Below are 12,832 nucleotides of genomic sequence, written 5' to 3'. Positions count from 1 at the left end.
GTAGGTTTACATTTTAAATATATTTTGAATAAAAACATGATATGATATCAAATATTCAAACGTTATTTAAAAAATAGATATCATAAGTATTAATGACTTTTAGCAAAAATAACTAACAACAGATAAAGATAAAATAATTAACGGATTTAACTTTTAGGAAAGATATTAGCTATAACTGTAACTTTATATCGGAACATAAGTTATCTTTTTGGTAATATTTTAATAATATTATTTACATCAAAAAGAAAATTTGACATCACACAAGTATGTATACATATGTAGTATATATATGTATATGTATACACTATCATCATATAGATCAGCTAGCATATATATAATATATGCTAATATAATATAATATAATTTATTATATATATAATAATAAGTGCGGTGGATAAATATATATAATTTAAGATATGATGTTAATTAATTACGAGTTATATTTAAATTCAAATTATTGGAGATATCTACTGTAAATTTTCCAAATAAACAAATTTATATGGAGATACTACTGTTTTGTCAATATTGTCGAATCTACACTAGTTTTCAAGCTACAAATATGAATTTTTTCATTAAATTAAGAATTGTATTGAAATTAAAAGTTCATATACAAATGACTAATTTGCATATAGCAATTGTTAAATACAGTGATAACTAAAAATTACATTTAAGTAACATATAAATTGTAATTGTAGTAATTGAAATCTGAATTTATTAAATAGAATTTATTAATTAAAAGAAATGGAAATAAATCAGATTAGTAATTTATCTTTGAAAGAGAATATACACAAATTATTAGCGATATGCGGTTCAATAACTAAAGAAGGTATTGATGAACTAATTCATATATTGCACAACTTCAGATCGTTGTATTTGATATTTATCACTTTTCATTTTATCTTTGTTGTCTAATTTTTACAATAAATATTTATTTAAGCTTTATTTAATCAATATAGTTGAAAGAAGAAGTTGAAATTATCATTTATAAATTTATCATACTGTCTTTTTAACATAAAATAACAAGAAATATTTGCTTCAGATTTGTCACAAATATTTTATAAACTTGAGGATTGTAATCAATCAAAGTTGACAATTGGAATGTTTTTTGAATTCATAAAACTTGCATTCCAAGTTAATGACAATTGTGGAAGTTTAACTACAATATTAACCACAGAGAACAAGCTTGATTGGGGCAAGTTAACAAAAATTGATATACATTATAAAATACAGAATTATAATAATACTGATGAAAAGTATATTAATAGTAATGTCATGCAGAAACATAAAAGTATTCATACAGCAGAAGAAATTTCATCTGATACAGATGATAACAATATTAAATACTCTCTACATTGCATTGTGCCTCCAAATATGCAACTTAAAAATAAGCAAACACATACTTATGATCAAAATGTAATATCTGATTTTGAAAGATGCAATCAAATTATGCAAAGTTCATTACGAATAGAGGATATGAACATTGGAAGATCTGTAGATACAACAGAAAATTTTTTAATTACCTTAATGAAAACAAATCTAAGTGATGTACTGCATGAAGGTTTATTAGATTCAATATTGCCATATATGATTCCAAAACCTACTATTTCACAGCCTATTATTAAAAAATCTATTATAAGTACCGAGGTGAAGAAATGTAATTCATTGACTAATAATATTGAAACCAAGGTACTTACGAATGTCATGCATAAAGAGAAGGAAAAAGATAAAAGTAAATCAAGTAAGAGATCAACTGAGTAAGTGTACCAATAATTAATATCAATCGAAAGTAAATTTAATATTGACGTTGAAAATAATTTTTTATAGAATTAATAACAGTTTATTCTACGCTTGTACAGCAATGAAGTGGAAATTCACGTCTGTGACGAAGAAAAGAACATTAAAAAAAATTTCCATTGTCCTCAAAAGCTTCTTATTCAAAAAATGCGTTATTTTGCTGATGTGACAGCAGGTCAAAAATTAGAGGAAATAGATATATCAGTTCATTGTGATGTTACAATATTTGATTGGCTAATGAGATGGGTGAAAAAAGATATTATAAAAAAATCTGAATGGCCAGTTTTGGAAATTAATAATGTTATTCCAATAATGGTGTCTGCATCATTTTTACAAATGGAACCACTACTAGAAAGCTGCTTACAATATTGTCGTGAAAACATATCTGATATATTGAAAACATCAACAGTTTTAACTGGGTTAGATGATAATCTTTTAATAAGGTAGGTGTTTTACTTTTATACAGTTTTAAATATTTTAAATGTTCATTAAGCAAAAAAATTTATTTCTTTATTATTGCAACAAAATGCATAGAAAAAAATATTTATTTATTCAGTATTTGCAAAATTTATACCATTTATTCTTAATTAATTAATAATATATCAAATCCAGTTAATATCTCTTTTCAGATTAGTAGAACAATTTACAAATGAAGATGTTGAAGCATTAAAAGACAAAAAGGATAAAATTCAAAGTAAATTATTTTGTAAGTTGATTATGTCTCTTGCCGAGGTAATGCCAGATAATAAGAGGGGACACTATAGTTCTTTAGCTACTTTATTTAAGTGCAGTAAATGTGGGAAAAATATTATTCAATCAGTTTCTAATTATGTACCATGTATTTCAAGTGCAATGAAAATTGACAACCATGGGAATATTCACAGCAAACACATAAGGTACGATTTTAGTATTCAAACTTAGTATCAAGAGATGTATAATTGTAATAAAATTTATATTACAGAGATTTGACATGGACTTTAAATGATTACATTATTAGTCTTCGAACAGAGTTACGTTCTTGGCGTAAAGTTTATTGGAGGCTATGGGGAGATTGTCACTTTTTATTTTGTACACAGTGTAATATATATTTTCCAATCCATCACTTTGAGTGGTGCTGCTATCATACAGAATTTCCACAGTTTTTTATTAATGAACAACAACGGCCTATACCATTTCCTCTGGGCAGATATCCATGCTGTAGTCAACGGGCATATAAGTTTGGAGTATTACCAAATCATGAAGGTTGTAGGTATAGGGTACGCATTTGTTAATATCACTTCTGAATTTTGAAAGTTTCCGAAAATATGAACTTCATAATTACTGTGTTGTTTCTTCCTTAGGAACATATTCCAGATATTAAGACTCAAACAGACATAAGTGTATTGAATATTTTTACAGTACATAGGGAAGTAATAGTTATGAAACCACCGCAATTGTTTTTCCCAGAAAAGATTACTAGATTAGTAGCTCGTGATGCATCACTTCAACCAGGAAAATTAATATGTAAAGATGTAATGTGGTGGCTTGGTATAGAACTTACACCACAGCGACCAAGACTTGGACTTTTAGGTAAATTAACATATTTTAATGCTTATAAGTAATGATAATAATAGTATATTTTCTAAATATTTAGGAAAAATTTGGAGCGGGTCAGGATTCCGACGAATATCTCAAATACATGATTTACAAAAATCATCACAAAAGGTTCGTCAGCAAGTTTCTATTACAACTGATACTTCATCGATTACATCTTCGACAACAGATAGCGATATGGATGATGGTATTACAACTTATGAATATAGTAGTATTGATGAAGAATCAAATCATAGTGAAGAATCTCATGCACGGTCTTCATTAAAATTAAAAAGTAAAATAAAAAAGAAATCAAGAAATGACATCATGTGGAGGTGATTAATGTCATATGAAAGAAATTTATATTATGATATTGTTTTAAAGTGACAAAATTATTCATGCTTACTGATATAAGATAATTTTAGAAATAATGGTCGCTCGTGGAGTGGTAATCTAAATGTAAGACACAATCAAGATAATCAAAGAGATTTTGAAGAGAATGCAGCTTTACAAATGATAACGCTACTAACAAAGAGAGTATCTGTAGATTCTTCTTCGCTATTAAAATCATCTACTAAACATAATCGGATAAAAAAACAATTAAATGGTACATTTATTACATATTATATTTTTAGAAAATATACAGTTTTTATAAATAATATTATTCAAAGCAGGAGGAATTTATACAAGGTTGGAAGCAGAACTTCGTGATCAACTAAATCAATCTTATAAAAATAAAAATATAACTGGGAAGTATTTTCTACGTACGAAATTAAATAAATCATAAGTATATCAGAATAGTATAACTGTTACTGACTGTTTTGTATGTTGAACTCTTTCATAAAATAAAATATTTTTTTACTTTTTGTTTAAACATCATTAAATAAACCTTAGTATTATATGACAAATGATACAAAAATAAATATTATATAGTAACTAAAAATAATATGAAACTAAAACAAACTTATATATTTATACTGTATTATCCATTCAAGAAAGAAGTTGAGGCATTTAAGTTTCTCCTTGTTTTTTGTATAAGTCACTCCTATCTAATAGGTTGTTAAGTTCTTCCTCCGTAAAGACTGTATTGAAAATCATTAAAAATGATTAAAAATTATACAAAATTACTTATGATTATAAAAATTACGAAATGTGGGTATTAAAATTATGTACATTTCAATAATTTACCTTCATTTTCAGATGCAACTATTTGACATTCTTTTGATCCTAAAAGTTTTTGTAACTTCAGTAAATCTGCTTTGTTATTCACATTTATCGACTGAATGTGTTTGGAGATTACTACTTTCTCTAGAAGGCGTTTTGCATCAGCGCGATTAATAATTGCTTCATCAATAGTTCCTTTGGTACATAATTTATATATTACTACTGGACGTGTTTGACCTATTCTATGGCAACGTGCCATAGCTTGTATATCCGCTTGAGGATTCTGCAAATGTATCAAATTGCTTTTAATTAACAATGTAATATCAGGATTTTTATACTTATCATCATAGGTAATAATAATAAGAAATTAGTATCAGTTAGTATTAGAAGTTACAATTTCTATAATAAAAGTAATAAAACAAACAACAATGTACCCAATCACAATCATATATGATAACAGTATCTGCCCCAACAAGATTTAATCCAATGCCACCTGCTCTTGTAGATATAAGGAATAGAAATATTTCAGGATTTGTATTGAAATTGTGAATATTTTCCTTTCGATCCACAAGCTTAGTAGAGCCATCTAATCTGACATATTTGTAATCACGTAATGAAAGATAATCTTCTATAACATCTAATATCATTGTCATGGTGGAAAATAATAAAACTTTGTGCCCATGTTTTTTAAGTCTTGCAAGCATTGCATCTAATACTAAAAGCTTACCAGATGCTCTAACTAATTCTTCATTTATTTGTGGCAAGAAATCTGGACCTAATGGGCAATGTATTAAATATGGGTGATTTACAATCTTTTTGTACAAACTAACTGAAACGATGAAGAGATAAACATAAGAATAAAATATTTGAATGGTTAATATATATTCTACACTAAATAATAACTTACTATGTCTAGTCTGAACATTAATTAAGAAGTCTTTATTACGCTCTGTAACATCAGTGTATTTTTTCCACATTAATAAATTTTCTTCATTTCCAGATTTTACATTTATCCAAGTTTCACTGTCTCCACTATCATCAATTTGTTGAAGTGAACTATTTGATGAGACATCATTATCAAGATATGTACTCATAATATTATTCATATTTCTTAAGGCACATTTTCTTTTTGGTCTTTTACCATCTTCTGTGTATATAATCGGTTCTTCCTCGATCTTGCTTAATTGATCTATATCATGATTTAATACTGCTTTATATAAACTATGCTGTAATTCTGTCAGAGGGGCATAAACAACTAATTCCTTTTTTGGCGGTATGTCCAAACAAACCTCGCTCTTTTCACGTCTCAACAGAAATGGTTGTAATATCTCACGTAATGATGACAGTACTCGTTTTTCTTCTTCTAACTTTAAGAATTTTTTTGCTCCTTCATCACCCTGATGTTTTTTTGCATCAAACCATGATTCAAAAACAGCTAAATCATCAAAAATTTCTGGTAACAAAAAATTTAACAATGACCACAGTTCTGCTAAATTATTTTGTAGTGGTGTGCCTGTTAATAAAAGTCTGTTCATGGATTTACAAGCCTTTAAAATCCTATAAAATAGTAATGAATTATATTATTTACAATTCAATGTTTATGATATAAATAAGTAGTTGAATTTTAACAACATACTTTATAAGTTGACATTCATGATTTTTAATTCTGTGTCCTTCATCTATGATTATATATCTCCAGCTCAAAGATTTAATAAAACTGCTTTCAAGTAATGGCACTTCGAAAGATGTAAGTACAATTGGGAATGTACTATAAGTTTCTGTAATCTTATATTTATGTTTAATTTTGCTCCTTAGTATTAATTTTTCCTCTAGTGTTCCATGAAATAACACAATGGGCAAGTTTGGTGCAAATTTTTCAAATTCTAACATCCAATTTGGTAGAGTTGAGAGAGGAGCAACTAATAAATACGGTCCACCTTGCCGTTTTTCAATGAGATGACACAGTAAGGCTATGACTTGAACTGTTTTCCCAAGTCCCATTTCATCAGCTAAAATTCCATTTATACCATTTTCATAAAGAACTTTTAGCCATTGGAGTCCTTCCTTCTGATAGTCTCGTAACTCTCCTTTAAAATATTTTGGTGTTTCAATAATAACATTGTTGCTATTCTCTGTTTCACCCTTAAAATCATTTTTTAATTCATTTTCAATTTCATCTTCACTTAAATTTAACTTGTTTTTATTTATATGTATTTTCTTTTGTACCTAGAAATTACATATATATTCAGTAAAGAAAACATTAACAAATCATAAAATGTGTATAAAAATTATAATTATCATATAATTATAAGTACTACTACGTTTATTTACATCTTTAGATATATATTTTTGTGTATTATTATTTTTTTTTTTTCCTTTGTCATATGGCGCTATGTTTTCATTTGCATACTGTATTTTCTTTCCATCCCTTTTTGTGGATTTGTTAGATTTACTAACATTTTTCTCCAAACTTTCGTCAATTTTACTAACAATAAATGAAGCATAAAATTTACTTCTACTTAACAAATGCATTAATCGTTTATATTGTTGTTCTTGAATTTGTTGATTATATTCTTCCTCAGCTAATTGTTTGTTTTCTGCTTCTTCCTGTCGTTTTCTTTTCTTTTGATTTATTTTAGATTCTTCCAGTGGTTCATTGTTAAATTTGACATTGTCTACAATGCTTCTAGAATTGCCTTCCCATATATAAGAAATAAGAATAATATAAATATATGACAAAAATATTAAGTAAACATAAAAAATTAATATCCGCTTTTTTTAATATCATAAGAATTATGATACATATTGATTAAATTCTTGTTTTAGAGAAAAATATTATTTTTCATAATTACTTAACAAAATTTCAATTTCAAGTCATTTTAAAAAGTAATAAATGAAAAAAATAAGGAGTAAACCAACAATAAAATATAACAGAATAATTTTGAATATTTGACTTTTCAATAGAAAGAAATATTAAATTTATATTACATGTTGCGTTTAAAACGAGATCGCTAATTGTTTCACATAAATAAAATTTATATTAGAAATATTGAAAAATTGATGTAAATCTTGTTATTGAAAGAAATAGTGATGTATGTAACAACTTTCTTTTATTTTCATAACAATTTGTATAATTTTAATAAGAGAGTTTTACCTGTAACTAAACTCATATTGCTAGAAATAAGAATTTTTGTGCCACAATTATTACTTTCCATTTCGAGAAGTGATTAAAAGTAACTTTTAATATTTATTTGTTAAAAAACAACTTCAAATCAAGGAGAAAACGAATTTAATAAAATATATGAATATCTCACGTGCTGAGAAACTCCCGCTAAATTTGACTACACATACGAATATATAACTATCTTTTGCGTGGTTAGATTCGTAATAATTGGCAGAGAATGGCGTTGCGGTCGCCCAACTACAGCTTCGGGCTTTGCATTGAGCCGTTTCTATGAACCAATCTTAGCTCACGCACTGGCGAAGTTATAGCTGGTTTACCGTCTTGGATTTGGTCATTGTTGAATTGATGAGATATGAATTAATCGGTGCAAAAGAATGAATAACTATCATGGACGTGGGAATATAGGTTGTAGTCAAGATTATATATAGAGGTCTCTATATTCATATAGCGAAACCTAGGGAAAACTGTCCAAAAATCAAGTCGTGACTACCACCATATAAATAGATCTCCAGACTCGCTAGGGAAAATCGTCCGAAAATTGAGTCGTGATTAGTTGTGAAAAATGTATTCTCCGCATGCGTGATCAGAGAGGAAATGAGAGTGGATTATGGACCTGGTTGTTCCCGGACTAGTGCTGCACCATACGACCAAATGCTGAATTTAACTAAGCTTAGCAGATACAAGAACTTATACATCGAAGCTTAAAGTCAGGGATCTGTCCTGTTTGGTTACACACTAGAATAGACAAGAATCTACTAAGTTCCACGCTACAAGAACCTATTTAATTGTACGGTTCTATGGAAAAGTATGAGAATGACAAAATCGCGCAACAATAACACATTGTAAGTTGCCTAAGAAAGAGAAATTAATAGTTTACTACATTTTTTTTTGGAGGAGATAAAAGAATATTCCCTTTCAAACGATTATGGATTAGTGGAATGATGCAATAATTTTAATACACCATTTAGATTTAACATTAATCTTTGGTACTTGGCGTGTTAATTGTACTGGCATGAATATTTTTCATCGTCGCATAAAATCATATATTCTTTTTCTTTAGTACGATGATGCTCGTTGAAATGAATTAAACGATTTTACATATAAGGTCATTTGTTGTTGTAAAATGTTATAATGCTTTTTTAGCATTTTCTGATAGCTCTCATGAATAGAGAAGAATGGAGACGACATATGGAAGTTTCCAATTTAGGAATCCATTGGCTCAAAAGTCTTGCGTTTTTAAAGTTTGGTACTTTTAGACTACTGCATAGCTTACTTTAACGTGACAGCCATTTAAACAGTAAATTTTATTATTTATTTAAACACATATTGTGTTCAGAATAACGTAATATTGCTTTATCATCAATATATAAATCGATTTGTCAAATAACGTTTTGAATAATGGTTATACGTGGCGCATCTAATATTACTTGTATTTTTCTATCTCCATAAGACAATATTCAATTACACTCATAGTACCAACAAAGACGAACAACGTATAAGAAAAAAAGTCATGTGGAATAGGCCAGATAATTTAATAAAAAAATATCAAACTTTAACAATGTGCAAATTTTGAACCAGTGCAATGAATTCTTGGATTTCAAATCGTAATTTCTATAATCAAAGTCGTTATATCTCTCCTTCATTTATCGAATTCAGGAAACATTCGATAATTATACAAAAAGATCCTTTGCATAATTACACACTCGTGCACTCTTCCCCACTACGGAGGTTCCCGTAATGCACCGAGAAGCTCGATAGTCTGCCGCAATCGAGTGGTATAATATAATCCAATATCAGATATCGCCGAGACAATGTATCTAGGTACTAATTTAAAAGTGAAACTTTTTATTTTTGGTCTTTTTAAGATTAAACTTTTACTAATGTATTTGTGAGATCTTTCTGACTAAAATAAGTAAACAAATATACTCCAAATTATATCGTGTTTTGTGTCATTTTAATTACAAAAATGTAAGAAACATGTTGGTAAATGTTTCATTTATCACGAAGCAAAAATAAGAAAGTTTGAGTTTTGAGTCTCAGCTTATCGCGGGCTTTTAATATTTGTCGTGTGTTTAATATGTTTAATATTTGATCGTTTAGATTCTCAGTCTATCCTTTTCTTTCACTCGCATTGTTCTTTTCTACTTTCGACACGTCTAAGATCTCAGCTTCGAGAAATAGAATCGTTTCTACATTTCCATTATTGTAATACATGGATCCCGATTTTTGTGCAATTATCAAATGTTTCCTGTATTGTCAAAAGACGCAATAATAATTGAGGAAGAAATTGTGCCTGGAGACAAAGTTCAGCTATTTTTTCAATTAAAATATGCTCATAATAGGGGCATTTTAGCATTTTGATGATATCTTAGGATTTATAATAAAACAATTACATAGCTTTTTTTTATTGAAGTGCGGCACGTCATAGGCGAAAGATTGACCCCTTCGGCGATTGTAGAAGCGATGTTGAGCGGGCCACAGGAATATGAGGCTGTCCGCCTCTTCTGCGAGCGAGTTATGCGCGCAAAGGAGCGAGCAGAAAGGGAGAGAAAGAAAAACTCTCACCCTTGTAGGATAAGGCGATGGAGGGGGATGGCGGTCAGGCGGCCTAGACCGCTTCATCGCCGCCCCAACGGACCACGACTAGAAGGGAGGATAGCGCTAGAGGCAATGGCCCCCCTAACGCCAAATTCAACAGTCAGAGAATTATTAGGCCTGGCTCGAACAAGAGGACGCGGGAAGGGGGTGCAACAGAAGATAATTCATAAGAGGTTCCTGGAGCACTCCTGTCATACGCGTAGGATGGTCATCGTGGAGTTTTAGTTGGTAGGAGTCCGACACTACTCTGCTGTTATCGGTTATTAGCAGCAGCGGTGTGTCCATGAGGATTTCTCCCTTGCAAAAAAAAAAGATTCAAAATCGATATATCTTGCCTCCATTTGTCGAATACAGAAAACATTCGATAATTGTACAAAAAGATCCTCTGCATAATTGCACACTTGAGCACTCACTCATACTACGGCGGGAGAGGGGGGTTCTTCTAACGCACCAAGAAGCTCGATCAGATAGTGTAACATAATCCAATATCAGATATCGCTGAGACAATGTATCTGGGTATTAATTTATAAGTGAAACCTCTTTTATTTTTTACTTTTCTAAAACTGAACTTTTACTAACGTAAATCATTATTGCGTGATTTTGTCATTCTCATACTTGTCTATTTCAAATAGAAAAGTAGATATGAACATTTCCGTGGTACTGTACAACAGGTTCAAGGACAAATTGGTTCTTATAACGTGGAACTCAATGGTTCTTGTATATGCTAACTTTAATTAACTTCAGCATTTAGCCGCATGGTGCAGCACCTGTTTTGTGAAATAGCTAGAACTACGGGCGTGAGTAGTCTCATTTCCTCGCTGCTATCAGCTAGCTGGTTTATGCTTTTATCTGTCATAAACGTATTTGTAAAGTATCGTGATTATAATTAATAACCAAAATTATTCATTATGCCAATTTTGGATAAACGTAAAGGAGATGATATCTTAGCATTAGTTCCTGCCTCAAAACGTACCAAAAATGAGGTAGTCTTTAGTAGTAGAGAAAAAGCAGTTGTACAAAATGTAAGTTAAACTAACGTTATTCATCTTATAATTGTTGAATAAAGCTTTGAAATAATAATTTATTTTTTTCTTCAGGGTCCACCTAGAACATCTTCTCTATTTGCACCTATTATGCTCCTTGAAGGACATCAAGGAGATATATTTTCTCTTGAATTTCATCCAGAGGGTCAATATCTTGCTTCCACAGGCTTTGATAGACAAATTTGTATGTTATCAATGATTTAAAAAACTGTGAATGCATTACATATACTTTATAGTGGATGCAAATATAATATATATATACTTACAGTTATTTGGAATGTCTATGGGGAATGTGAAAATATTTCTGTATTAACTGGACATAGTGGAGCGATTATGGAATTACACTTTAGTCCTGATGGCAATCATTTATATACAGCTAGTACAGACATGACATTAGGTTTATGGGACATAGCTGCTGGAACTAGAATAAAAAAGCTCAAAGGTCATACTTCCTTTGTAAACTCTGTGTCTGGAGCAAGAAGAGGCCTTACACAACTTTGTTCAGGTAGCGATGATAGCACAATACGTGTTTGGGATCCCAGAAAAAGAGGACAGTGTTATACCCTAAATAATACATATCAGGTAATACCTTTCTCATAATGATTTTTGATTTTTTGAATTCATTATTTATCAGGCTTTGGCATTTTCTATTCTCTTTCTCTTTTTTTTTATTTTAATGTAGGTTACTGCTGTAACATTTAATGATACAGCAGAACAAGTAATAAGTGGAGGAATAGATAATGATATAAAAGTATGGGATTTAAGAAAAAACTCTATTCTTTATAAACTAAAAGGACATTCTGATACTATAACTGGATTAAGTCTTAGTCCGGATGGTTCTTATATATTATCAAATGCTGTAGATAACACATTAAGAATTTGGGATGTAAGACCATTTGCTCCTTACGAACGTTGTGTAAAAATTATTTCTGGACATCAGCATAATTTTGAAAAGGTGGTTTTTTAATTTTTGATACATATATTATTAAGATTTTATGATTCTATTTATTTAAATGATTGCAGAATCTTCTGAGATGTGCATGGTCTCCAGATGGTAGTAAAGTATCAGCTGGATCATCAGATAGATTTCATTATATTTGGGATACTACAAGTCGTAGGATATTATACAAATTACCTGGTCATAATGGTTCCGTCAATGATATTGACTTTCATCCAAAAGAACCAATTGGTAATACATATAAAATTATAAAATGCTGTAATGATTAGTCTATCATAATAATTTTAAATGTCTTTTTCTTACTTTTAGTTTGCTCTGGGTCCAGTGATAAACAAATATACCTGGGAGAAATTGAAGCTGCACAATAAGGAAATTAAAATTGATTTTCACTTGATTTTTAAATTTAGATATCTATATAAAATAAAATGTGTAATAATATTACATGTATAGATCATTTTGTATTCTCATTTTATACCTTTCTATGTATACTTGTTCTATTATCAAAAGAAAGTATTCAAA

The 12,832-nt window shown here is 29.5% G+C and overlaps 3 protein-coding genes across 6 annotated transcripts; 2 read left to right on the top strand and 1 right to left on the bottom strand.

The window, feature by feature from the left end:
* The first annotated feature begins 498 nt into the window (after window positions 1-498).
* Window positions 499-4,953, top strand: LOC117207090 (uncharacterized protein KIAA1841). 3 transcript variants are annotated; one of them, XM_033446951.1, is made up of 9 exons: window positions 499-826; window positions 1,040-1,754; window positions 1,857-2,237; window positions 2,424-2,690; window positions 2,756-3,050; window positions 3,135-3,363; window positions 3,428-3,701; window positions 3,792-3,973; window positions 4,567-4,953. In XM_033446951.1, exons 1-9 carry the CDS (start codon window positions 742-744, stop codon window positions 4,578-4,580), a joined length of 2,442 nt encoding a protein of 813 aa, XP_033302842.1. In that variant the 5' UTR covers window positions 499-741; the 3' UTR covers window positions 4,581-4,953. The 3 variants fall into 3 exon arrangements, with proteins under 3 accessions (XP_033302842.1, XP_033302841.1, XP_033302840.1); XM_033446950.1 differs by lacking the exon at window positions 4,567-4,953 and adding an exon at window positions 4,041-4,232; XM_033446949.1 differs by lacking the exon at window positions 4,567-4,953 and adding an exon at window positions 4,038-4,232.
* LOC117207091 (lymphoid-specific helicase-like) lies at window positions 4,229-8,201 on the bottom strand. 2 transcript variants are annotated; one of them, XM_033446954.1, is made up of 7 exons: window positions 7,685-8,201; window positions 6,862-7,226; window positions 6,167-6,756; window positions 5,438-6,087; window positions 4,965-5,305; window positions 4,555-4,813; window positions 4,229-4,448 (listed from the first exon to the last, which is right to left on the bottom strand). In XM_033446954.1, the coding sequence occupies exons 1-7, from the start codon at window positions 7,743-7,745 to the stop codon at window positions 4,378-4,380; spliced, it is 2,337 nt and encodes a 778-aa protein (XP_033302845.1). In that variant the 5' UTR covers window positions 7,746-8,201; the 3' UTR covers window positions 4,229-4,377. The 2 variants fall into 2 exon arrangements, with proteins under 2 accessions (XP_033302845.1, XP_033302844.1); XM_033446953.1 differs by having other exon boundaries at window positions 4,965-5,359; window positions 7,685-8,199.
* Window positions 8,202-10,604: 2,403 nt separating this feature from the next.
* On the top strand, window positions 10,605-12,760 carry LOC117207095 (U5 small nuclear ribonucleoprotein 40 kDa protein). Its single transcript, XM_033446962.1, has 6 exons — window positions 10,605-11,334; window positions 11,410-11,539; window positions 11,624-11,937; window positions 12,038-12,310; window positions 12,379-12,544; window positions 12,623-12,760. Exons 1-6 carry the CDS (start codon window positions 11,221-11,223, stop codon window positions 12,679-12,681), a joined length of 1,056 nt encoding a protein of 351 aa, XP_033302853.1. The 5' UTR covers window positions 10,605-11,220; the 3' UTR covers window positions 12,682-12,760.
* Window positions 12,761-12,832: the final 72 nt, after the last annotated feature.

The sequence above is a fragment of the Bombus bifarius genome, unplaced genomic scaffold, assembly GCF_011952205.1.
Source record: "Bombus bifarius isolate JDL3187 unplaced genomic scaffold, Bbif_JDL3187 scf7180000008019, whole genome shotgun sequence".
Lineage (NCBI taxonomy): Eukaryota > Metazoa > Arthropoda > Insecta > Hymenoptera > Apidae > Bombus > Bombus bifarius.
The sequence above is the reverse complement of the archived record's forward strand: the minus strand, read 5'-3'. Positions and strand labels throughout refer to the sequence as shown.

Excerpts from the sequence above, each read along its gene's own strand:
- LOC117207091 (XM_033446953.1), bottom strand. The coding sequence starts at position 7,745 with ATGGAAAGTAATAATTGTGGCACAAAAATTCTTATTTCTAGCAATATG. Across the intron at positions 6,757-6,861 it reads AAAAATATATATCTAAAGAT|GTACAAAAGAAAATACATAT; the intron begins GTAAATAAACGT and ends TGTAATTTCTAG. Across the intron at positions 5,360-5,437 it reads TAATGTTCAGACTAGACATA|TTAGTTTGTACAAAAAGATT; the intron begins GTAAGTTATTAT and ends TCATCGTTTCAG.
- LOC117207090 (XM_033446949.1), top strand. The coding sequence starts at position 742 with ATGGAAATAAATCAGATTAGTAATTTATCTTTGAAAGAGAATATACAC. Across the intron at positions 3,051-3,134 it reads ATGAAGGTTGTAGGTATAGG|GAACATATTCCAGATATTAA; the intron begins GTACGCATTTGT and ends TTTCTTCCTTAG. Across the intron at positions 3,364-3,427 it reads ACCAAGACTTGGACTTTTAG|GAAAAATTTGGAGCGGGTCA; the intron begins GTAAATTAACAT and ends CTAAATATTTAG.
- LOC117207095 (XM_033446962.1), top strand. The coding sequence starts at position 11,221 with ATGCCAATTTTGGATAAACGTAAAGGAGATGATATCTTAGCATTAGTT. Across the intron at positions 11,540-11,623 it reads AGGCTTTGATAGACAAATTT|TTATTTGGAATGTCTATGGG; the intron begins GTATGTTATCAA and ends ATATACTTACAG. Across the intron at positions 11,938-12,037 it reads CCCTAAATAATACATATCAG|GTTACTGCTGTAACATTTAA; the intron begins GTAATACCTTTC and ends ATTTTAATGTAG.